This window comes from Petaurus breviceps, unplaced genomic scaffold (assembly GCF_028583685.1).
Source record: "Petaurus breviceps papuanus isolate PSGF00001 unplaced genomic scaffold, PetGlider_PUasm1.0 91133, whole genome shotgun sequence".
Taxonomy (NCBI): domain Eukaryota; kingdom Metazoa; phylum Chordata; class Mammalia; order Diprotodontia; family Petauridae; genus Petaurus; species Petaurus breviceps.
In genome coordinates, this window is record NW_027187419.1 from 5,888,649 (window position 1) to 5,915,846 (window position 27,198).

General features: G+C 39.1%; 1 protein-coding gene across 6 annotated transcripts in view; it reads right to left on the bottom strand.

Moving 5' to 3' along the window:
- The window catches only part of NCAM1 (neural cell adhesion molecule 1), a 476,276-nt gene that overhangs the window by 68,697 nt on the left and 380,381 nt on the right, over positions 1–27,198 (bottom strand). For all 6 annotated transcript variants that reach the window (XM_069079789.1, XM_069079784.1, XM_069079785.1 and 3 more), the window contains exons 2-7: positions 21,933–22,007; positions 19,134–19,352; positions 17,789–17,932; positions 16,772–16,909; positions 14,849–14,966; positions 13,992–14,158 (exon numbers count right to left, since the gene is read on the bottom strand). In XM_069079789.1, coding sequence (XP_068935890.1) covers positions 13,992–14,158; positions 14,849–14,966; positions 16,772–16,909; positions 17,789–17,932; positions 19,134–19,352; positions 21,933–22,007 — 861 coding nt within the window. The remainder of the gene's footprint in view (positions 1–13,991; positions 14,159–14,848; positions 14,967–16,771; positions 16,910–17,788; positions 17,933–19,133; positions 19,353–21,932; positions 22,008–27,198) is intronic.

The following is a 27,198-nucleotide window of genomic DNA, read 5'->3' on the forward strand; positions in this document are numbered from 1 at the left end:
AATCACACCCAACAAACCAGTCTAATTTGCCAGATATGTTGGAAGTACACAATTTGTGTGTTGATGCAATGTGGAAATCCAATCAATCAACCAATCAACAAGTATTTTTTTAAGTGTGTGCTGTATGCTAAGTACTGGAAATACAAAGACAAAAATTGACATTTTTTTTTCAGAGAGCCCAGCTGTTAAACATTTACCAGCCCAACCCTCTACTGCTCTATAAATATTGCTTGGGCTCAGTAGGAATGCAGTAATCAGCAGACTGGAGATCTGGTAACTGTAGGCAAATAATAATTGATGACGATGATGATGATGACGATGACGATGATAGTCATTTACATACTACTTTAAGACTCGTAAAGTGAGGCCTATGAGAGTGAGGTAGATCTAGAAGGACTCACATGTGATAGGATATTTTGGGTGGGGAAGAGTACATTGTTGAAGATGACTCAGAGGTTCAGAACCTATGTGAGCATCACAGCAGGACTGGTAACAACTATGTGACCCCAAATTTTCTTTCCTGAGTCAATTACAGAACAGGTTCCAAAACACAGAATGTAGAAATACAAGAGATCATTGGCATGTTTCAGCAGAGTGATTGTAAAATAACCAGAGTGCACACTATGTTGTTATATTATGTCACTAGTGATATTTTAAAATAATTTTTGTACCAATGTCTATATTAAGGATAATTGGGTAAAATCAGGAAGTCTGAAGAGACAGGAAAGCAAAAGTGCTAATAATCAAGGCTCTGATGATGAAACAAACATTTGTAATTGCAGCTTGAGCAACAAATCTCAAATAGAAGAGAAATGCAAATAGGATGATAGCTCCCCCCAGGGTAGGTTTACTTCTAGTTATCCCAATGTTGAAAAACCACACAAGGCAAATGCTCACGCAGAGTCAGAAGATGCAACACAAGGACGCTCTCTGGGTCTCTTTGAAGAACTCTGGAATCAATTGGGAGGCATGGGAGACTGTGACACAGGACTGCCCAGTATGGCATGCCCACATCAAAGAAGGTGCTGTGCTCTATGAGCACAGTAGAATTACAGTAGCTCTAAAGAAACATGAGATGCACAAATTTAGAGCCATCTTCACTCTAAATGTCCATATGGACTATCTGAACCCAATCTGTGTTAGAGTCTTCTGAGCTGGTATTGGTCTGATCAGCCAACTTGAACACACATTGACCCTGACACAGTGATGCCATTGTGGTCCTCTTTGAAAATGAAGTACAACAACCATGTGTTATATTACCCATTAAAAAAAGATTCCTAGAGTATTACAAAGACATTCATGGACAAACACAGTAAATTTATATAGAAAAATATCAAGTTTTAAAAAATGGAAGTATGATTCTCAAGATACATTGGCTTATAAAGTAAAGCAGAAAATGAAAAGCAGTTGTGCAATATCTTAGTTGATTATCTAATTTTCCCATTAAAAAAAAGGCTTATAGGGGCAGCTAGGTGGTGCAGTGAATAGAGCACCAGCCCTGGAGTCAGGAGTATCTGAGTTTAAATCTGGCCTCAGACACTTAACACAAAAACTAGCCGTGTGACCTTGGGCAAGTCACTTAAACCCAATTACCTTCCAAAAAGCAAAAAAAAGGCTTATTGATAGCAAATAAGCATATCCTTCACGGCAAGGGGTTTGTAATGTTGTTAGATCTTGAAAAATTGATTTGAAAAATTAAAGTGTTTTGATTCTAGCCCTTGTTATTTGATGTCAAAAGTAATACACACTAAAACAACAGTACATATCCTGAGTTGGAAGAAACCTTAGGGGCCATCAAGCCCAACTCCCTCATCTTATAGCTGAGGAAACTGAGGCCCAAGGAGGTTAAGTGATTTGCTAAGGTCATATGGGTAACAAGTGGCAGAACTGAGATATGAACTGATGTTCTCTGACTGCAGGGACAGTGCTTTTATTAAGAAAGTTCTGTCTAAGCTTTGTGTAAGTTGATGGTTCTACCATCACAGAGGTCTGAGAATGAGTGGTTAATATTTGTAAGCTTTTAGGAAGGGAAACAGACATCATTAAAAGGCAGTAGGGGTTCATTAAGAAGTCATGCCAGACTGAACCAACTTCTGTTTTTTGACAGGATTATTAGACTGGTTGAGAAAAATAATATAGATATGGCACATCTGATTTTGGCAATGTATTCAGCAAAATATCTTATGCTATTTCTGTGTGTAAGATGGAGAGATGTGAGCTAGCTGAGAATATTTTGTTAAATTCTAAATTTGATGAGTGACCAGACCTAGAGAGTCTTAGATGTTGTTCTATAAGGTTCTGTGTTTGGCATTTTTCAGTTCAACATTTTTATTAGTAACTTGGAGGAAGATGTAGTTGGTCGATTCTATGAATTGGAAGAATTCTTAATTAATACGGTAGATGACAGATTCAGGATTCAAAAGGAGATCAATGGTCTAGAATGATGGTACAAATTTGGTAAGATAAAATTTGTAAGGAAAAATGTAAAGCCCTATATTTGGGCTTAAATAACAATTGTACAAGCACAGGATGGCTTAGACATCAGTTCACATAAAAGGAGACTGATGGAATGGTGCTTAGTAAGAGTCAAATGTATGAATGTGAAAAAGATAATTGAAAATTGAATTGAAAAAGATAATTCAGCCTGAGGCTAAATTAGTAGAAGAATAGTGTGTCCATAAGGAAGAATGATGGAAATCTTACAGTATTCTGGTCTGACTAGACCTTGTCTAGAGTATGATGGTCGTTTTGGGTATTACACATAGTATAGCCATTTACAATATGGAGCTTGCTTGGAGAAGCACAACCAGAATGAAGAAGAGATATGATATCATGCCATGTGATGATGGTCTGAAGAACCCTGAGATGTTAGACTGGAGAAAAGAAAAGTTAAGGGTATATTACTATTATATATCACTGAAAGGATGTCTAGAGGTGTTCTGTTTGGGCTCTGAGGGGAGAACCAGGATCAAAGCTATAAGGAAGTTACAAGGGACTGAAATTAAGTATTAATATAATGAAGAACTTCAAAAATTTCATGGGTTGTCCTAGGAAAGACGATGAAAATGAAACTCTTTAATTAAAGGCTGGATGATTCCTTGTTGGAAGAAAGCTCACAGGTGATAGGGAAGGGAAGGGAAGGAATACACATTTATATAGTGCCTAGCATTTGCTAGGTAGGCACTGTACTGAGCACTTTTACAAATATTATCTCATTTGAGTCTCACAGTAGCCCTGGGAGGTAGGTGTTATTATTTTTTTTCCATTTTACAGTTGAGGAAACTGAGGCAAAGTGATTTGACAGGATCATACAGCTAAAGAATGTCTAAGGTCATATCTGAACTCAGGTCTTCTTTGTTCCAGGACGACAAGTGCCATCAGGTTATAGAAGGGGCAGGCAGACTAGATTTCTTCTGAAGGTAAGTTTCTATGATTCTAGCATCTGAAAACTGAGTTCTATACAGCAGTCTTCGAAGTTCAAAATATATAGACCAAGAATAAATGAGTTCACAGGTTATTTGTTCTTGGGATCTCCATTAATTAGATGGTTGATTACTAAGAGCACATGAACAAGGGGATGGAAAGGGCCGCACCAAAAAATAACTACCACTACTGCTATTGAGTCTGAATGAAAGCACATGCTTATGGCCTTGCTCTCCACCTCATGGGCTGTATCAGTTATTCAGGTTATAGGAAGGAAGAGGGAAGCTATCTCCTTGACAAACGTGACTGGTCTGAGTATCGTGTGGTCACTTACACAAGTGATAGAAACCCCGGCAGGTTACAATGCTTCATGAAGGATTCGTGGGAAGGATGAAAAGAAAGCTCATTCCTCATTTTGAAGAAAAGTTGGGTACAACTACTCAGAAAACACTGCTATCTGCCAACAAGGCTGTATCTACAATATATGGTAGAAACATTTCTTTTCAGAAATAATGGCAGTTTATAACAACTACACACAGTTCCTAACTCACTCTATGCAGTGATCCTAGACACTTCCTTCCCTAGTGCCACAGTTAGCGATTTTTTCCCCTGTCTTTTTCTTATGTACCATGAATTAAATTACTTTCCTGGATCCTCTCCTAACTCTAACCTTGGCTTTTCTCCCATCATTAGTACCTGATGCAGAGAAGGAGGTGGGGATTTGGTGGCAGGGAAAAGGACATTTAAACTTGTCCTAACATCTTTTCCTCTGTCTACTGGATTCATTGACAGCTGAAAATCATAAGAGAAAGACTCATAGAATCTCAGGGTTGGAAACGACCTCAGACACTACCTAGCCCAACCAATACCTGAATAAGAATCCCTTCCACCCAACATGCCTGAAGAGTGGTTGTCCAGCCTTTAATTCAAGATCTCCAGTTAATATACATAGTACCTCCTGAGGCATCTCCTAAGTTTTCCAATTCTGTGAAGCCTGAGTCTGTCTCTATCTAGTGTCCATCTGTCGTTCCTCATGCTGCCTTCTGAATGCAAGAAGAACCAGTATAATTCTTCCACATGACATTTCTCCTCCAAATGACACACATGAAGACAACTCAAGTCCTTGGAATAATTTTTTTCCTCCAGGGTGTTCCTTCAAGTCATTATTGTATGACCTGATCTTAAGGTTCTCCCATCTTCTTGCTTGTTCCCTTTTTGTCATTTTCTAGCTTACTGATGTCCTTCCTAAAATGTGGAGCCCAGAAGTGAACACGGTTCTCGAGATGTGTCCTGACTCCCACAGGCATAGGGCAATGAGACTACTGACTACCTGGTCTTGAATGATTATCTTCTTTTACTGTAGACTAAGATTGTATTGGCCCTTTTAGCTTCCACTTCATACTCTTGGTAACTTACATTGAAATTCAAGTCTACTAAAATCCTTATACCTTTTATGGAAAATCTTTGGCTTAGTTATTCCTCCCACATTTTGAATTTGTGAAGCTGATTTTTTGAAACTAATAATAAGATTTACATTTGTCCCTAACAAATTCCGTCTTATTAGATTCATTCCAATGTTCTTGGATCATAGGTTTGGCCTAGAGAAAACCTTAAAGATCATCCATTCTCTTTTTTTGTAGATGGGGAAATTGAGGAGGTCTAGACAGGGTAAATTGCTTTGCCCACATCAGATAGCAAGTAAGTGGCAAAGTTGGGATTTGAACACAAATTCTATGGCACCAAATAAAGTATTATTTCTGCCTGATCAAGGGAAATACCACTTATAAAAGTGCTTAGCACAAGAGTAGATGCTAAATAAATCTTATTTCCTTCCCTTTCCTTCTTCCTTCCTTTCCTACTATATACTACACTCTTGCCTGATGTATCTTTCAGCATATTAGCAAATCTTCATAGCTTCATGTCATTTGCAAACTTGATAAGCATGCCATGTACATCTTTATCTAAGTCATTAATAAAAAATGTTAAATAGTATAGGATCAAGTCCAGATCTTTGGGACACTCCATTAAAAGCCTCCTTCTTAGTCCCTACTTATAGTCATGATTGGAAACAAAGGGAAGTCAGAGCAAGGATAATGACCTGAGAAAGCACTGATGGGTGAAGGGATTGCAGGTCCCAGTGAGAGCAAAGATTGTGTTTAAGAGGAGGATATCATGAGATCAGTACTATGTCACCAACTGAGGTAGGGCTGAATTGGAGTGAAGGGATAGGATTTAAGGAGACCAATGCCCTGGAAAGTGAGGGATTTAGAAAGAGCATCAACATGATAGAGAGGAGCAACAGGGGAGGGGGAGAGGAGATAGTGAGTCAGGTGCTGGACTCCTTGGAAATGAGGGAGCTGAGCAGCTCTTTCTTCTTTCTGTCATTTATCATCATCATCATCATTCACTCCAAGGACAGGTCCTGTTTAATCCTCTTCTATTTGTTCCCCAATATACCAAAAATCCAACAAAAATCACCCAAACTCTTTTGTTATATTTAGCTTCCTTCTCTAGGTTTGGTTCATTCTATTTTCTGTATATATCTTCAAAAACAAGATTTAAATTGATTGATGAATTCTTGTTAGAATCTTATCAGTCTAAGCCACGTACTCATCAGAAGTATGTCTCTTCCTGATTGCAAAGTTAACCCTTGATGTTATTCTTTTTTCCTATTCTTTAACATTTTTAAAGTTTTGAGTTTCAAATTCTATCCCCATCTCCCTTTTTAATCAATAGTGATTCACAGCGGGGCACTTGCATGGACTGAGGGCATGCATAGTGCAAAGTGCCCATGCTTTGTGTTCTGAACCAAGGCTGCCAACGAAGCTGCACAACATAACATGGGCCAGCACTGCCAGAAACACTTTATGTGTTTTATTTTTAATTAATTTTTTGGTCATTGCACATTCAGAAATCTTTTACTGTTGCTCAATTTTTTCACCACCTCATATGGGGTCTCAACCCACTGTTTAAGAAGTGCTGATTTAGAGAATTTTTTCATGTGACTATATTCTTTTTCTGAAAATTGCCTGTTTATATCCTTTGACTGTTTATTAATTGGGGAATGACTTGTATGTTTATAAATTTGACTCAGTTCTCTATATATTTGTGAAATGAGGCCTTTATCAGAGACACCTGTTGCAATTTCTGCTCCCCTCCTCCTAGTTTGTGGCTTTCCTTATAATTTTGGCTGAATTGGTTTTGTTTGTGCAAAACCTTTTTAATTTTATGTAATCAAAATGATCTATTTTACATTTTGCAATGCTTTCTGTATCTTCTTTGGTCCTAAATTCTTCCCTTATCCATCAATCTGACCGATAAACTATTCCATGCTCTCTTAATTTGCTTATGGTGTCACCCTTTATGTGTAAATCATGTACCGATTTTGACCTTAACTTGGTATGCAGTGTGAGATGTTGGTCTATACCTAGTTTCTGCCATACTGTTTTCTTGGCAGTTTTTGTCAATTAATGAGTTTTTGTTCCAAAAGTTTGGATCTTTAGGTTTATCATATACTATATTACTATGGTCATATGTAGTACAATATATAATACCATAATGAAATTTGGACCTAATCCATTCCACTGATCTACCACTCTAATTTTAGCCAGTAATAGATTGTTTTAATAATTACTGCTTTGTAATACAGTTTGAGATCTGGTATAGCTAGACCACCTTCTTTTGCATTTTTTTCATTGATTCCCTTGATATCCTTCAGATTTGCTTCTTCCAGATAAATTTTATTATTTTTTCTAGCTCTATAAAATAATTTTTAATAGTTTGATTATTATGGCAATGAATAAATAGATTAATTTAGGTAGAATTTTCATTTTTATTATATTGGTTTGGCCTAGCCATGAGCAACTAACATTTTTCCAGTTGTTTAGATCTAATTTTATACATGTGACAAATGTTTTATAGTTGGGTTCATATAGTTCCTGGGTTTGTCTTGTCAGGTTGACTGTCTAACATTTTATACTGTCTAGTTATTTTAAATGGAATTTCTCTTTCTTTCTCTTGCTGCTGGACTTTGTTAGTAATATATAGACATGCTGATGATTTATGTGGATTTATTTTTGTATCCTGTAACTTTGTTAAAGTTGTTAGTAATTTCAAGTCATTTTTAGTTGATTCTCTAGGATTTTCTAAGTATAAATCTGATGTTACTCCTACAAGGCCATGCTTTTGTATTCATTTTCTACTACCTATTATTGCTTCTATTTTCTGTATATATCTTCAAAAACAAAATCTAAATTGATTGATGAATTCTTGTTAAAATCTTATCAGTCTAAGCAACGTACTCATCAGAAGTATGTCTCTTCCTGATTGCAAAGTTAATTCACGAGCTCCTTCTATATCTCTGGGCTGACTTTCCCTGTAGAATTTTAGTTCACGGAATCCTATGACCCTAGACCACCTCTGAACCTTCTAATATCTGCTCTCCCCAAATGTAGGGATGTGGAAGACTATGTCTGCCTTTTTCTTTCACAAATTCCAAGAAGAAAAAGTAGTTTTACCCTGGGGTTCCTCTTATTTCTATTTAAGCAACCAATTTTTTGCTGGTGAGAATCACCAATAAAAATAGAATCACCAGTGAAAAAAATCTCTGTAGAAGTTTCCCTCTTTGGTTCCTCCATCTTTTGCAGGAGGAAATTATTTTAAGCCAAGTGAAGAAATTATTAACCATTCCACTTCTGCCAGTGAATGAGAGAAAACTCCAGCTCCAGATTACTGAAGATGTCTATTCGTATTACATGATGTCTCTGTTCTAGGTTTGTGTCCTATTTTCCAATCATCTTTTGTATTTCCCCTTTTTATGTAGTTTATGATAAACTCCAATAGCAAGTTTCTGCCTTCAAAGAGTTTCACATAAACACCCTTCCTCGTGCTCCCCACTCGGGTACCTGGATTTTCTCACATAGAGATATCTTTTTGATAAACATTGTTGCTCTACTCCCCTCCTTCAACTATACTGTCCATTTTAAGTAAGGTATGCCCTTCTGGATCCATATTCAAATAATGGCTTTCATTCCACTGAGACTCAGTGATATCTATTGGGTCAAATTAAATCTTACTGCATTGGGATCTTTGGCAGATCTCATTCGTCACACATTTGTTGTCATTTAGTTGTTTCGGTCATGTCCAGCTCCTCTTGATTCCATTTTGTGGTTTTCTTGGTAAAGGTACTAGAATGATTTGCCATTTCCTTCTCCAGCTCATTTTATAGGTGAGGACACTGAGGCAAACAGGATCAAGTGACTTGCCTAGGGTCACACAACTAGTAAGTGTCTGAGGCCAGAATGGAACTCACAAAGAGGAGTCCAAACCCGGTACTCTATCCATTGTGCCACCTGGCTGCCTTTTGTTATACATACTTTATTATTAACCCATATTATTAACCTTACTGAAAGCTCTTGAACTTTTATTGTAGGTAGATCAATAGGCCTGAAGTCAAAAAGACCTGATTTCAAATCCAGTCTCTGTGACCCTGGATAAGTCACTGGACCTCTGCCTGCCTTGGTTTCCTCATGTGTAAAATGGATAATACCAGCATCTACCTCCCAGGGTCATCGTGAGGATCAAATTAAATAATATGTGTTAAGTGTTTTGCAAACCTGGGAGCCCTAGCTAAGTGCTAGCTATCATTAGCTAGGCAAAGTTCATGGCACAGCAGGCATTTAGTAAATGTTTTTTGCTTGCTTGTTTATTATTGTCATGCTGTTGTCTCCTTTCTTAGAACTGATCTTCAGTGGTGAGGGCCTCTACTGCTATTGTTCTTCCTACCCTCTGGAGGCATCTAGCCTGGTGATTATTGGTTGCTAACCTTCTCCAGCTCTTTCTCTTTCAGTATTAGAGTTGCAAAACTCCAAGCATTTTATTTTATTTTATTGTTTTTGGAGAGGGGAAGGCAAGGCAATTGGGTTTAAGCCCAAGGTCACACAGCTAGTGTCAAGTGTCTGAGACCGGATTTGAACTCAGGGCCTTCTGATTCCAGGGACGGTTGTCTATTCACTGAGTCACCTAGCCGCCCCAGTTCCAAGGATATTAACAAGAGTTTTGTAGAGGCCCTCCATGCCTGGCTAGAAAGCCACAAATGCTACATTTTAAGCTGTGCTGTAGAATTCCAAATCCCATTTTCAGACACTTTCTTAACTAGCTATGTACTTCTCCCATCTGCCTTTCTCTTCTGAAGTCCTTGTGTTTCACTGGCAGCAGTTGAGAAAATACCACCTGTGGTCTTTAGGGCTTCAGTTTCTTACCCAAAACTTCATCATCTTCCCCAAGGCTTCCTAGACTCCTTCTGGCAGTCTCGTTCACACCCTTGAGCATCACCAGAAGTCAGGAGGAGTCATTGGGTTTGATGAGTCTTGGAAGGCGTTCCAGCACTTCCTGGATATGTGCCCTGGGAAGATGGCAGACCCCTCTCCTGTTAATATCGAGTTGACAAATAGCTGCCTCATTATCTCTCGGCGGGGAGTCTCCAATCACCATAACTTGGATTTTTTTTTTCTGCCTCTGAACACTTAGCAGATGCTGTCTCATGGGATGACACCTGTGGATTTACATCGTCATACTCTTGGAGAATAGGCAGCACTTTCATTCTCAGAAGGTCTGGCTCCCTCATCTTTGAGAAGAGACTCAGATTTGTTACTTTGTTTCACATCAGATAGATCTCTTCAAAGCAAAGGTCTGGCTATGAATATCGTCTTTTCTTCTTCAATACACTCCTGTGGCTCCCTATTTTAATCTCCAGGATCAAATACAAAATCCTCTATTTGACCTTTACAGCATTTCATAACCAGGTCCCTTCCTGTCTTTCTAGTCCTCTTATTCCTCATACCCCTTAAGTTACTATGAGATCCAGTGATGCAGCTCTCTGATGTTCCTAGAACATCCTGTCTCCTGACTGAGAACTTCCACTGGCCGTCCCCATGCATGGGATGCTTTCTCTCTTCATCTCTGCCTCCTGGCTCCCCTGATATCTCAGCTACTTTCTCAAAGAAGCTCTTCCTGGTCTTCCTTAAGCTTTTCCTGGTCTTCCTTAATCTTAGTGCTTTCCCTGTGCGATTTCCTCCAATTTATCGCATGTGTATCTTGTTTGCATATTAATCGCCTGAATGTTGGCTCCCCAACTAATCTGTGAGCTCTTTGAGAGCAAAGACTCCTTTCTTTGTATTCCCAGAGTTTAGCACAGCGCTTGACATACAGTAAGTGCTTAATAAATGTTTGTTGACTTCATTTCTCCTCTTTCTCTTTCCTGGCATATTCTTCCAACCTCCAACCTCCTGACATAGATGAGGGTTACTTTCTGATTTCAGATCCCTATTCTTTGTTTTCACATTGAAGTCCTTTTATTTCTGGGTTGTTATTTTTTTAAGACATTTCATTCAACAATGATAATCTGAATAGTGAGCAGATAATCTTCAAGCCCTTTCACCTTCTGTCCTAGTAGAAAGACTAGTTTTCACTTCGAGAATAAATTACAGTTACTTGACTGTGACAAAAACGGTAAACTTTGTGCAGGCCAGCTATCCATTCCCCCAATCTCTATAGTCTCTGGAAAGAAGATGCAGAAAGGGAAAATAAACTTTGTCCTTTGTTTGTTCCACAAATAGCCCCGCCCCCCCAGTGAGATCAGAAAGCAACTATTTTACTCACTGATTCTTTCCTTCTTTCTTTCTTGTTAAGTGACTTTCCCAGGGTCACACAGTTAGTAGGTATCTGAGGCTGGATTTGAACTCAGGTCCTCTTGACTCCAGGACTAGTGCTCTATCCACTGCATACCTAGCTGCCTCTTCTCCACCCCCACCTACCACTGATTCTTTTTTTTTTTTTGCTTTTTGGAGGGCAATTGGGGTTAAATGACTTGCCCAAGGTCACATGGCTAGTGTTAAGTGTCTGAGGCCAAATTTGAACTCAGGACCTCCTGACTCCAGGGCCGGTGCTCTATTCGCTGCACCACCTAGCCGCCCCTCCACGGATTCTTAATACCTGCCCCAGAGTCCCTTTTAGCTGTTATTCCTCTTTGTTTAGTATCCACTCATTTCTTTCCTCCGTTGCCCATAGAGTTCTTCATAACTGGGCTGTGGCCCTAATCCTAATCCTACTGAAATCCTTGATCTAAGAAGCAGAACAGAATATGAACAAGGAGAACCTCCCAAGCCCCTGATAGGGCAGCTACGAGAGGACATGGGCTCTTCACATGCCATCTTGGAGATCTGAACCCAACAGAATCGGTGGTGATGTTCTGGAGAACCATTATTACAGGCTGGGTGCTACATTTTGGGTTAAACAAGCTGTTGTGGACTGGCCAGGGAAATCAATTGCCATGTATAACACTGTTTCTATGGGGAAATGCATTCAGAATTCTAAACAGCCGATTTCCTTTTGTCAGCTGGGGACCGGCTGGATATAGTCCTGCCAAATGCTCAAAACAACATGGCAAAGGAGAGAAAGTCCTGAATGAGGACTGAGGGAATACGGGTTACATTTCTGTTTGGCTTGGTAGTCTAAGCAAATCACTTAGTTTCTCTGTAAATCAGCTTTGTGATCTGTAAAATAAGGGTTTTATTTCTTTCCTTTCTTACTGCATGGTGGTCCTGTGTCCAGAAAAAAAAATCTGGAAGCATTCCACAGATCAAGTGTTATCTGAATGACAGTGGTTATCATGTGTTTGTCTACTATTGTGAAGATAGACTACTTCTGAATATAAGTAATACCTCTAAAAGAAGATCTCTTTGTAATAGCCATATGTTTTCATTTAATTTTTCGGTGTATCAGTTTCCTCATCTGTAATATGGGAATGATACTTAATAGCAGCTAGCACTCATACAGCCCTTTAAGATTTGCAAATATTATGTCATTTTATTCTTAAAATAACCCTGAGAGGCAGGTGGTATTGTTATCACCATTTTGCAGAAGAGAAAAATAAGACAAACACTGGTTAAGTGACTAGCCCAGGGTCATATATCTAGTATGCATCTGAGGACAGATTTGAACTAAGGTTTTCCTGATTCCAGAAAGTGCTCTATCTACTGCACCATCTAAATGCCATATAAACAATACTATACTGTCTTCTATGGAGGGTTGTTATGAGAAAAACACTTTTTAAATCATATAAATTTGAATTATAATTATTAGTAATACTAATAAAGGAGACTAGTATGAATTATAGACTTTTTTCAAGCCTTAATATAATAGACTATAATTTACTTGAGAACAGGGACTGTTTAATTTTTGTCTTTGTACCCTCAGCATCTAGTGTATTGTTTGGTACACAGAAGGTGCTTAATAAATGCTTGTTGATAAATTAATTTCAAGGTCATATAATAACTTGAACTGAAGAGGTTTCTGAGTCCAGCTTGCTAAGTCTCATTTGTCATTAGCAGTAAATACTTGCATAGGAACAATGGATGTGAAAAGTCTCTAAAAAGGTTTATTTTCATGAAGGAACTAATTAAAATATAGTGTGTTCCCTCTGTTCAAATTAAAATTTGTTATTGTTGTTTTTTTAACTAAACCTATCTGTTGTGTTATATGTCATAGCAGCCAGATACCCCTTGATCTCACATATTGCTTAAATGGGCTAAACAACCTTGACCTCTTGAGATCTGGATAAGATTTTTAAGCTCATTCATTTTTCTTTTCCCCTCACCCACAAGTATGGTGATGTAATGCAAGAAGGATAAAGCAGCTAATTTAATAGTAAATGTTAACATGGATTAGAAGAAATCAAGGTACTATGATTAAAAAGAACATTTTAAGGTTTTTTTCCCCTTAAACATTCCCTTTTAAGATCGTATTTACCACTCCTTTACTTAGTAAAGCTTTTCTTCATGAAGAGTAAAGAAAGGATGTATATAATGCAAAAATCTGTCTATGTACTTGTTGTCTTCCTCAGGCAAGGGCAAAATTCAGTCCCTAGATTAAGGAAGATTTCCCAGTGATGAATATAAGGTGATAACAGCACCAGATGTCTGCCTAGTTACAGTTTACAAAGCACTTTTCCGTACGTCGTCTAATAAAATCTCCCATTTTGCAGATGTAAAAACTAAGGCAGAAAGTTTCCGTGGCTTGCTCCACATTAAGCAGTCAGTTAGCTGCTGATCCCGGTAGAGAGCCAAAGCCTCCTAACTCAGTCTTGTCCTCTTAATAACATAGGAGCCTCCTTCTTTCCTTCCCATGGAATAAGTCCATATATAGTGGAGAGACAAGCATGGTAACAAACCATGTGATTATAAGTGGGGGGGGGGGGATGGAGAGTATTAATAATAATGGTAGCAAACATTTACATAGAACTTACTATGTGCCAGGCACCGAGCTGACACTACAATTAGTGTCTTGTTCATCTTCACAACAACCCTAGTAGGTAGGTGCTATTATTATTTCCATTTTACTGGAAAAGTTGAGGCAAACAGGGGTTAAGTGACTTGCCCAGGGTCACATAGGTTGTGAGTATCTAAGGCTGCATTTGAACGCAAGTCTTCCTGACTCTGGGACCAGCACTCTATGCATTGTGGCATCTCCCTGTTCCTCAGAGCAGTGAAAACAAAGCCGCCAACACTTACCGAAGACTTTCAGTTGGATGGAAGCATCTTGCTCTCCTGCTTTGTTCTCAGCAATGCAGACGTACTCTGCTTCATCACTCTTGTCCACTCTCCTGATGGTCAGTTCAGAGCTGTCTTCACTGAAGCCATACTTGTCATCTTCCTCTATTTCAATCTGTTCTCCATCCCTATAGGACCCCAAACAGTGATTCTTAATTTTTTTTTTTGGCAACAAACTTTAGATTTTAAATTTCCCCATTCATCTTTACACAATGCAGCCTGAGCCAGGGAGGCTGTGCGCCTTTCTAAGTAAAGAGGCTGAGTTGTATTTCCTCTTATAATCTTGTTTCTATTCCTATGATCTCCTGATTTTTCCCAGCAGATGGTGGGAGGGACTCTTTCACCATCTCCATGCTTACAGAATTCGGTTTCCTTCTAAGTCATGAAATTTAAGGAACCCATTGACTGCATATAGGAAGATGGCATCACCTTCTACATGAAGTCTTTCTGGAGTCCCTGACCTGCTCATGCTCTCCCCCCCCCAAGCTACCTTGAATTGAAGTACTTTTGAATATGTTTTTACATTTATTCACTTCATATTTCTGCTATATAAATTTGTGTATGCACTTGTCTCTTCTATTAGAATGTGATCTCATTGCAAGTTGGGGTGATTCCATTTTTGTTCTATCTATACCCTAGCTTGTGCCTGGCACAGAGTAAGGTGGCATTCTTCAGATGCCCAATTACCCTTCAGTGCCCTAATCTTGAGTGTTACATTCCTACTGCTAAAATGCCCCAACGAAGTGTGTTTTGTAACATTCTCTTCTTCACCTGTCTTCTATAAACCCCAAGTAACATGACTTGACACACTTTCTTACTTTGTCCAACTCATCGTGGGTTCTGGAAAACCTTTTGCCTCACACATCAGTATGACTGACTGGCCAAGGTTTGCTGTTGCGTTCACTGTGCTCTGCCTGGCCTGAACAGTAGGTGGTACTGTAAAGGAAGGAGATTATTTTAGGGTTAGTTGTGAAAGAAATGGAAGGACCAATACAATAGGCAGAAAGATTTCTCATTTTTCCCATTAGTCGGTTACAAACGTAGTCAACATATCCAGTATTCCAGTCATGAGAGAAGAGTGTGGCTTAATGGATAGAGTCACCATTAGACACAGAAAGACCTGAATTCAAGTCCCACTTCTGACACATACTGGCTGTATGACCCTGGGGAGGTTGCTTAATGTTTCAGTATTCTAGCTAGCTCTCTTAAGACCTTAGGTTGCAGAGAGGGTGCTAACCTACATCACTAGAGAGAATCATTCATCCAAGAGTTTCCTATACTAATGGAGTCATAGGTACAGTCCCTACTCTTGTCCTATTCTAGCCACATTAGACTCTTTTCCATTTCTTGATTTTACCCTGCCCTCTCCCACCCACATGCTTTTGTTCACGCTCTCTCTTTCCTGGAATGGATTACGTTTCTTGACCCCCTGCTCACTATCTCTGTCTGCTAAAGTATCCTGTCCTTCAAGGCTCGATGGATGGGTGCCCTTCTTTGTGAACTCTTGATCTTCTGCCCCTAACTGAAAGAGACTTCTCTCATTTCAAATTTCTCATAGCACTCTGGACAGTCAGATTTCTTTGTACTTGTCAGATCTCGCTTGTCTAAATCTTTTGTACTCATACCATTTCCCCTACTCTCTCCCTTCCTCCCCATTGGATTGATTCCTTGAGATTAAAGTCTGTGTTATATTTATCTCCACATCACCAGTGCCTTGTACATAAGGGGTTCTTAATGAATATTTGTTAAAATAATAACTGTATTGTGACATTATTTTATTATTATTATAGTATTATAAAATACAATAAATATTTATATAGTATTTACTATGGGCCAGACACTGTGTTAAAAAGTACACTTTATCTCATTTGATCCTTACATCAATCCTGGGAGATAAGTGCTATTATTATTTTTTTTAATCCCCATTATTACGGATAAGGAAGCTAAGACAAACAGGTTAAATGATGTGCCCAGGGTCACACAACTAGAAGTGTCAAAGGCTAGATTTGAACTCAGGTCTTCCTGACTCTAGGCCCAGATCTCTAATCACTTTGGCACCTAGCTGCCTAGCAAATAATGATAACCAAAAATATACTTGCCCAGCAAGAGATGTTTGGCCAAATTCCCTTGGAATTTTTCACAAATCATACTGTGTAGAAGCACCCTTACCAAAGAAAAGAGTATGGTAGGGAGAAGGTTTAGAGAAAAATATATTCCAAGCCAAAATAATTCAAGCATGATTTACTTATTTCTTAGTACTGACATTATAATTTCCTGTAAACATCTTGTAAATGTCAGATCGATTCTACTGGTGTGTTTATTTGACACTGCAAATTAAGATTAATAAACCCATGGGCCATGATTCTGACAATTCTGGAACCTGAATTGATTGAAATATTTTCTTTGAACCTAGAACCAAGGGGACTGATTCACCATTATTTTATTGGTGAGAGTAACGATGACTAAAAATTTGTGATTTACCATGAGCAAGGCTTCCAAGGCTCTAGGACAAGAAAGGAAATATGATTACTGCATTATAGTGCCATAATTTAGGCAAGACACAAAAATGAGTGTATCTGTGGAAGGCATTGAAGTTTATGGTAGAAACATTCTGGATGAACTGTATGTGAGAGGGCACAGGGATTTTTGATTTTGTTTTGTTTTTTTACGGATAATTAAAGGAGATATAGGAGTTAAGCTGAGGCATGACTAGGGATATAGGGAAGAAGAACAGATCTCACCATTTACAACGACTTGAATATCCTTGAAGTTGATCTCCCCACGGGCCAAGATCCGGCCCTCACAGCGATAAGTCCCCTCATCTGATTTCTTAATGCTGCGGATCTGCAGGTAGTTGTTGGACAGGACTATGAATCTGACTAGAAGAGACAAAAGGTAGGTTCACCCAAGGATAACTCAGAGAATGCTGTCATCTTCAGGCACTCACCTGACCCTTTCCTTTTCCCTTGTTTGATATTCTCAAAGGCAGGATAATTAATTTGACTTAGGGAAATGTGTCGCCTAGTGTTCTGCACTAAGAAACAGCAACAGCTACAGCAACAACAAAATCTTTTGTTTCTGGGGAAAGTAAGGGTCTTTCAAAGATTAAGTCTGCCCAGGCTTTGGCAGTGTGATGTTTAAAAAGTTTGAAAGACATAATTTCTGGGTAGTTAACCACTTTATTAATAATGTTAGCATATTATTAATAAAAGGGGTCAGTGACATTGTCAATGCCAAAGACCCTTCATGGAACTCACTCAGTGCTTATATGACCTTGAAAGGGTGGGTGTTTCTGAGGGTGGTAACTGATTCTGACTAGTTAACAAGTAATGAGAGAATGAATATTATAATGAAAGATGGACCTATTCTAATGAGGGGCTGAGGGACATGACTTTGATCATGTCATTTGCTTTCAAATAACACAAGTCTTGGGCGATTTAATCAAAGAATTTGATTAAATACCAAGCCGGAGTAGAACACAATGGGCAAGAATTCACCTAGATAAGGGTAAGTTTTTGGCAGAAGTCAATAACATCCTTCAAAAGCTAGGCTTCAAACAAGGAAACAGGAGAGGGATAAAACTTGGGTCTCCCTCATAGTTGGTTATTAAGAATAATTTCTCTCAGGTGGTCACATGATCATGGAACTACAGAATTGACATTTGGCCAGAATAACTCAGAGACTGAGCACAACTGAAAAAATGTAGGACACTCAAGGGTCCATTGGGAAAAGTAGCTGCTGGGGAGCAGGATTCTCACCATCTTTTTTCAGGATGACATCTCGGCCTTTATGCTTCCAGATGATGGTAGGGGGCAGTGAGCTGACCACGTCACACACGATCACAGCATCTTCTCCCTCCCTGAACTCCTGAGGAGTTGGTGCATTCTTGAACATGAGTTTCTCTGAAAATTAGCAGAGGCAGGAAAATAGCTATGTTCCCCACTTGCCACTGTAAGACAAGAATCTTTGCAAAAGTTCTCTGGTAACAAGGATCATGCTATATGACCTGTGCCCCTTGAAAAAAATCACAGTTCTCAAATATACTCCAATGTGTGGAATTCACACCACAGACAAGAGACTATATGCCTACATAGCAACACCTCCCTGTGTAGAATACAGAACAAGTCTGGAAACTTTGCCTTCAATTCATGACAGTTTAGGAACTAATGAGGCATGAGGTCATGTTCTAGGCCCAGATGCAATCACTCATTATGTACTTTTTAACTGACTGATCTACTTGGACTCTGAGAGGAGGGATCTTGGGAGGGAAAATAAGATTTTTTCAGCAAGGGAATTCAGGAACAAAAATAAAGTCCCAGACTTGGTAGAGAATGACAAAGAGGAGCAATACTGTCCCCTCTCTTTTTGTCTATTAAGGGTTTCATTGTATGCCTCAACTGGTAGAAGTAATCAATTCTCTCTTCCTCCCTGCTACCCACTGCCCTCTGATTTCCCACAGCAGAGAATTCTCATGAAGGAACAGAGGAAAAGCAGAGTCAACGGAACCAATACTGTCAACAAGTACTGTGACAATCAATGCTGTTCCATTAATTAAATTAATTAATTCTATTAATGATGTCACCCACCATTAGATAGGTCAGTGGGACAAGGTTTCAAACAGAATAAGAATTGTCCCCTCTGAATAACAGAGTTCAGAAGTAATTTTCTACTCTAAAGAGTTCATCAGGATCCTGGGAGAGTAAAGTGAAAAGGGTATACCCTGAATTATGGAATGTTAACTAGGCCACATGAGGCAAAGTCCAGGGGACAATAGGTGGGGTGCCCTTAATATTTTTTGGGAACTAATCTGTTGAATGGAGTGATACAGAGTAAATAGGAATTAGTTCTAATTAGTGCCTACTAGTGACTTACACAGCCCAAATTGGGTCAAGTACAGGTTACTAGGGCTTATCCCAGCATAGCCCCAGGATAATGGAAAGAAGAGGTGGCCTGTTAAGTCCCTGAAGCATGCTGGGACCTGGAGACATAGAACTCAACTGGTTCTTTCATTACCATCCTGAACCTCTTTACTACCCGCCTACTACCTCCTACTTTCCTGTTCCAAAGAAAAGGAGTTGAGGTGGAGAAGATGGAGGCCCTTACGGAAGATCTTCACATTGACGGTGGCCTCTGATTCACTGCCGTCCTCTCCTGAAACAATGCACTTGTAGATGCCGGCATCATCAATGTTGGCATTGTAGATGGTAAGTGTGGAGGAAAAATCATCATTCCGTACCACTGAGATCCGCTGCTGGTTTGGGGTCAGCTTTTCTCCATTGGGGGAGAACCAGGAAATGTCTTTATCCTTGGCTTCCCCAGCCACTGAGAGAGAGAAAAGAATATTTTCAAAGTGTTTAGGCATGGAACCTCCAGATAAAGAAAGGGCCAAGGTGGATGCTCTGTATGTAGTAATCACTAAGAAAATGCTGTTAGCTGAGAGGGCACCTGAGGTGTAAATATCAGAAGAGTATATTAGACATTTTCCTATCTGACTTCAATGTGCTAGCATGGAATTTGTATAGTAGCACCTTGTACAGAATTTGGGAAGCCCTGAATAATCACTTGGGCTGAGTACTTCTCATACTAACCTTCCCCTTGACAGATGAGAAAAGGAAAAACCAAATAGTGAAAGGACTTACCTAGATTTGACCTAACAGGGATTAGAGTTTTGAACCTGTTAGTCAGATTCTCTTTTGAAAGCTAATTCCAATTGTCTCTTCTATAATTGGGGATAAAATTTTGGACTAGGTAGAGGAGTCTGGGGCCTAAATTCTTTCATTTTAGTGACTTTACTGTATGGCTACAAAAAATTTCCATGCTGGTGCTCATCTGCACAAACACATTTTCATTTCCTATGCTGTAGCAAAGCCAGGGTCCATTCCCAGGTCACTGTCTGAGAAATAGAGCAACACTTTCCCTTCTACGTGCCTCTAAAAAGATACGTTTTTTCCCGTTTGATGATTGTTTCTCTTGGAAGTAGAACTGAACCAAAGTGGATGGTGTCTGAGAACAGGTGGAAATACCTTCACAATGGACCCTATGTGTCTCTATCTCCATACCACCCCTCAACCCTGCACAGCTGCTAAGCATGGAAATGGAGCCTTCCTTCTATTCAAGGCCCATCATGTTTTCAATAAAAATTGCTATTTGCAAGATGTGCTGTGGGCTTTGTTGCTGCATCTCCAGATCATTTAAATTGTTGTAATGAAGGCAAAGCTGAGTGTAAAAAAATTCACCAGCTACAAGTCACCGCATTCAATGCAAATCAGATTGATTTTTGAAGCCCTTTTCCTCATTTATTCCCCTTCCTCAAACAAAAAGATAAATAAAAACAAAACCCCTTCCCTCCCTAAACAACTTTAGTGCTTTTTTTTGGTATGTCTTACAATTAACATCATCCATAGGTTGTTAATATGCTAAAAACAAACCTGCTGCTTATCCTGGACATTGCCTGAGAATCAATCAATCAACAAGCATTTATTTAGTGCTTCCTAGGTGCTAGGAACTGTCTCTATCACTGGGAATATGAATAGAAAAGAAAAAACTATTTTTGCCCTCAAGGAATTTATATTCTGTAATGGAATACTATCATGCTATAAGAAATGATGAGGAAGCAGACTTCAGAAAAACCTGGAAAGACTTATATGAACTAATGCTGAATGAAATGAGCAGAACCAGGAGAACACTGTATACAGTAACAGCCAAATTATGTGATGACTAACTTTGATAGACTTAGCTCTTAGCAGTGCAAGGATCTAAGACAACTCCAAAGGATTCATGATGGAAAATGCCATCCACATCTAGAAAAAGAACTGTGGAGTCTGAATGCAGATTGAAGCATATTATTTGCATGTGCTCTCTCTGCTAATTTTCATGGTTTCTCCCATTGATTCTAATTCTTCTTTACAACATGACTAATATGAAAATAGGTTTAATATGAATATACATACATATATATGTATATCCTATATCAAACTGCAGGCTATCTTGGATTGGTGAAGGGGAGAGATGGGTAGAAAATTTGGAACTCAAAATCTTATGGAACTGAATGTTGAAAACCAAAATAAATAAATAATTTTATTTAAAAAATTATATTCTAATGGGGGAAATAACATGTACATAAAAGATAAGAGGGGCAGCTAGGTGGCCCAGTGAATAGAGCACCAGCTCAGTCAAGAGAACCTGAGTTCAAATCCGGCCTCAGATACTTGACATGCTTACTAGATGTGTGACCTGGGGCAAATCACTTAATCCCATTTGCCTTGCCTTCCCCCCTCCAGAAAAAAAAGAAGAGAATGAGAATGAAACTTTCATCACCTCTCTGGAGAGACTCTGGAACCCAAATGTCTTTGAATGAATTTTTGGAGTATCCTGGATATTAAAAATCTCGGCAAAACTCAGAAACAAATATCTTGGCATTATTTTTGAACCAGTGCTGTCCTTATTGAGAGCACCAATGAAAACGTGAGGAGAAACGAAATGTACATTAAGAGTATTTAATCTATGTTTGTGGAAATGAAAATCTTAATGTATGAACACTTAGAATGTACATGGAAAAGATAAAAGTCTGGGGAGGCAGAAGCCCTGATTCAGACTTCTTGTTTGTCCTTCATTCTCGAAGAGGAACTGATTCATACTACAGTAAATTGTTTCCCTCAGATTACCTCTAGATAGTAAAGGTTAACACATATTTTGGTATGGTTTGAGGGAGGTAGATGGGAGGATACTGGATAATTTAGGAAGAGTTTCTAATTGTTTAGCCTCCCCAAGCATTCTAACACCTAGAGTGATGTGGTCCAAGCATATCCATGCACTACTCTCCCCTGCTCTGGCTAATTGATATAAATGTCTCCAGATCAACTTTGATTCTACCTCCAGCCCAGGGGGACACAGACTACTTACCTTGACATAAGAAGAATTTGGATTCTCCAACACTGATTTCTCCTTGGCTGGGAACAATATCCACCTGTAGAGAAACTGGAAAAAGGGGAATCCACATTAAATTTCTGAGCATGCATTGATATTTCTGAGAAAAGAGTCTTGCTTTGGTGTTATGGTACTAGAATAAATAGGAAAAAATAAAAGGAGAGGGCCTGGGTCTTACTATTATTATTAAGATAAAATACCTATCATTTCATAACCACAAAGTCCAAGTCCTGGTTTGGGGGAACTCTGACCCTCTGCCAGACTGTGAAAAGCTTTGATAAGAAGTTTGATGCCCTCTGCCCTGACTGCTTCTGACCTCTTAAAATGGTTCACAGGGCTCTATAAAACTACAGCACTTTGGGGATTCATGGTAACAGCAGCTTTACAATTTCTTCCAAGCCACAATCCTGAAATGATCCCTCAAACCTGTTATGATGAGACATGTCCAAATCAGTTAAGCGGATACAGCAGGAGATCAGCTACTCCAGAATTATGGGGAAAATATTCTTTATCTGATCCTTCAAGTTCAGGAACCCTTAGAGGACAATCCACCATGTTTTAAAAAATTCCTTAAAACTATTCCTAAAACAAGAAATGTCAAATAAATGTTCTCTTGGCCTTCTAACAAAATAGTCTAAAATGCATATAGCAAGATAAAATAATCAAACATCACTGCCTTGACAAACCCCTCCAAGCTAGACACCCCCATAAAAGCCTGTAAAGTCTACTAAGAGTTCTGTTTCTTGTCAGATGTCTTTGAATAATAATTTTAAAAATCCCCAAACATCCTTTCCTCTATGACATATAAGATGGTTAAGTTGAAGGCAGGGCCTGTGTCTAATTATTATTTTTTTAAACTTCCTTCAGCAACTAGCAAGAGAATTTAGAAATAGTAGGTGCTCATCAAATATCTGGTAAATTGAACTTCTGCTTATTATTTTTTATAAAATAAAAATTCATATAGAAAATGTCCATTCCTCCTGTGCGGACTCATCCCAGTTTTACTGGCATCAGAATAGTGGAAAAGGGGTAAAGTTTGAATTGTTAAGCCCATCTTTAAACTTTAATTTAGATGCTGGCACCCTAAATGTGGTATCTTTGTCTAATGATCAGCTAGTAGCCATACTACTGGGGGAAATGAATCATATCAGCCCTAACACTGAACTATAAATGAAACCAGAAGAAAGAATAAATTGCAAATATAGGAAATTGGTTCACAGGTTCTCCCTGGAGAGGCAAATAGAGGAATGGACAGAGTTGGTTTTATTGTGTGTGTAAAGGCAGTAAGAAGCATCATTTCATGGGACATTTAGTCATCTTTTTGCAGTATATACGATAAATATTTGCAAAAAGGCATAAAAGTCATTGTACCTTATGCATCAACATCTGTTACAAAAAATGAAGATTCTATGAAGAACCAGATGAGAGCCTCCAAATTAAATCTTCATATACATTGAAACTTGGTAACTTCAATGCAAAGGTGGGATGGATGGCAAGAAATAGATTGGAAACCACTAATGAGGAAAAGGAAGGAGAGAAATCAAAGGCTCCTAAACCACACAGAAGGTTCACACCTGTAAACCATCACTACTCCCGTGAAAAGAATTGGGGAAGACTGGACAAGTAACATCACAAAAATCAAACATTATATTTTAACGATAGGTAACAACTTGTTACGGATGTGGGAGTCATTCTTGAACTAAATATCTGTGTACAGTTGGATAACCAACCATTGGAAGGAAGTTCAAATTTGCTACAAAGCTAAAAGAAAGGATATACATAAGAAAAATACAGAGTATAAATGAAACAACTTCATCCTGACCTAAATAAACACATCATTGATGGTCAAAAGTTGGATATGGATGGAAGAAATTACACAGATAAAAACCACAATAATTTCATCCATTAATTTAACTTGCACATCAATGATCAAAAGAAGAAGACCAACAGATCCTAAAAACACTCCTTATCCAGTCAACATGACCTACTTGTCAATTAGATAAATAGGCAGGCAAGGACAATGCTGGCTTAATACAGGACTTCTGTAAAATCTTTTGGAGAAGTATGGTAGGAGATTGAGTGGTTTTTTCACATTAAACATATAAGCAGTGGATGGTGGAATCAGATTTAAGAAAACTTAGTGAGAGATCCAGCTAAATAAAGTCACCCTGAGGGCACTTAAGGATAAAAATCAAAGTATAACAAACAGAAGGAAAAAAAATCTGCCAAGATTTTTATAACAAACTTTTTACACCATCAGGGACAGCAAAACCATCACATTTGGACATGAGTATCATAATCCTAGAGGTGCTTATACAGAAAATAGAGATGTCACTAAGGAGAACAAAGATGGGCCAAGCAACACTGCACAGAGAAGATACATGTATGAAATGACATAAGTAAGGTAGAATTATGGCTTCAATTCATAAGGTATCTCAAGGAGGGAAACATATCAAAGATGTATAAAAATTGTACCTTATTAACACTTTAGAATGGGTACCTATGTGGTGCAGCAGATAGAGTGCTAGCCCTAGAGTCAGGAGGACTTGAGTTCAAATCCAGCCTCAGATACTTACTAGCTGTGTGACCCTGAACATGTCACTTGATCCTGTCTTCCTCAGTTTCCTCATTTGTAAAATGAGCTGGAGAAGGAAATGGCAAACCACTCCAGTATCTTTGTCAAGAAAACCCCAAGTGGGGTCATGGAGAATTAATCAATACTGAAAAGCCTCAACAACAATAACAAATACTTCAGAAAGGAGGCAGAGAGAATTTAATCTACTGACATAAATATATTCCTGTTTTTCCATATATACAAATTCTTATAAGAATAATCTACATACATATTTTGAGCATACTTGACAAGTAAATTATTAGGGAAACAGGAAACCTTCTACCTGCGTGATCTTGGGCAAATCTTGGCTCAAACTTCCTTGGGCCTCAGTTTCCTCATGTATAACATGAAGGGCTTGGACTCTGAGATCCCTTCTATTTCTAAGGCCTTTACTATGATAAAAATGACTAGAAGATGGAAAGAATACAAGATTCCAATACACTTACTAGTTTATTGGTTATAAAAACACACTTGATTTGGTTGAGTTAAAGGGTATCCTAAAGGCTCTCTTCCAAGAAGGCATATCTTACCGATACATCAAAACTATTCAGGATTCCTTGACAAATACAACAACAGAGATAACCTTATTCAACAGCCTACTGTTCATTAATATCAGGTGACACATAAAACAGGAAGATGTATGCTCACTAAAGATACTCGCCACCGTCATAGAGAAGAGCCAGAATGAGGATCAAATTTGAAGAGGGATTCCTAAGAATAACATTGTTTTGCAAATACTCCTGTTTCAGGATGATATTATTTTGGTTCCATCAAGCACCTGAACACTGCAGAGCTTTTATTTTATCATGGTGAGCAGGTAAGATAACCCTTGAACAGACCCCCTGCTCTAACAGTATCTTTGGGATGTTAGAAGAAAGCAAGGATGGGCCTCAGTACATTGAATGTACCTCTCCATAGAGCTGGAAAAGGCCATCTGTCCCAACCTGTCCCAACCTGTCCATTTTATATGTGAAGAAGTGAGGCTCTGGGGAATGAGATGATTTGCTGAAGGTCAGAGGCAGGATATGAACCACAGTCAGTGTGCTTCTCACGAGGCCATGCCGATATCCTCCTCGTACTCCCAGCAAACTTAGGGAAGGATAGGGACAAGCATTTCACAAGAGGGGCAGGCAAGCATGGAAGGAGGGGCAGCTTTCTGCATCACCAGAGGGTTGGAAGGAGCATTTCCTTCACAGAGATGACAGATGCATCTGAGTATAAGGATACTCCAGTACTTCTCGAATAATGAGAAATCCGCCTTGCTTTCACAGATCCCTTCATTCATTCTGTCCCCAGCTACAGCATTTCCAAGATGATCTTCTAGGAACCTAGATTTAAGGCACACAAATGTTTTATTTAGTCAAATTTAATCCCCTTCTGCCTTTCCTCCTCTTTCTCTTAAGCAGTTTAAAACCAGAATGTTGTAAAACAGCAAAATTCCAACTGTGAATCCAGGTTTTGTGAAAGTAACTTGCTGGGGGTGGAGGATGGGGGTGGTAAGGAGGGATCTGGACAGAGAGCCTGGGAAGTGGAGGTTTGGTGAACTCCTTAGAGGAATAGCCATTTTATTTTCACAGTAGGATGGGAGTAGTGCTGGTTGCCATGGTGACAGCCTTTAGAAGTCAGAGCTATGGCCGGTCATGGGTCTAAGCTCATTTCTATGGAAGGACCACAGTTGTGCCATAGCAAAGGGCAGAGATCAAAGAGGCCTGCCCAGCCTTGGCACAGTGAGGGGGTTTAAGGGCAACCCAATGGCTATTAGGAATAGCTTTCTCCACTATTCAGCCATTGCGGAGACCCAGCAGAGCTGGCAAGGTTGTAGAGAAGGCTGTGAAATGCAGGGTGGGAGGGGAGGCATTTGAAAAATAAGGTCTCAGGGGTGATAGAACGGAGGCGGTTGAGCTCTTGGGGTGACAGTGAGGGCAAACTGCCATTACTCAGTTAGATCTGAGATGGAAGAAATAAATGAAACCATGTCTCTCCTGTAATTGCTCCCCTACTGAGCAGGGCAAGTTTTCAGGGCCTTAGAACATTCACATCCAAAAGTTGATATGTGGATGACATTTCTTAGGGCAGACTGCTCCCCCAGTCAGCAGGGTGTCAGGAGGCCTTCCTTTAGAATTTACAGAGAATTTTGCTTTTCTTAAAATTTTAACCATCCCCAGACCAACTCGCTACAAAACAAAGACTTTTCAGGACAGCCCGTGAGGGCAAATCACTACTTGTGACCAAATGTGACCACTTTCTCCCCATCATTCTTCCCCAGGTTTAGTTGCAGTGCTAGAGGTCTGGGTGTGAAATATTCCCTGGACAGCATGACCAACCTATTCCCTAGCACAGACTAACAATCAAACAGGAAGAAACAGAGTTTGCACAGACAATAATACACTTGGCTACATACACAGTGGTTTGGAGTCTGTACAACCTTCCAGAGTCTGTTGTGGGAAATGTAGATCAGTTCCCTTCATCTCAGTGCCCATCGGCCTGGATTCCTAGCAACCACACCCATACCTGCTATTCCTTATATTATATATTATATTGCAGGCCCCTGTCCTCTGTGAACCAAGGAATCTATAAAACACAGAAGCCTGTGTCTGAGCAATAGATTACAAGAGCAACCTTGCTCTT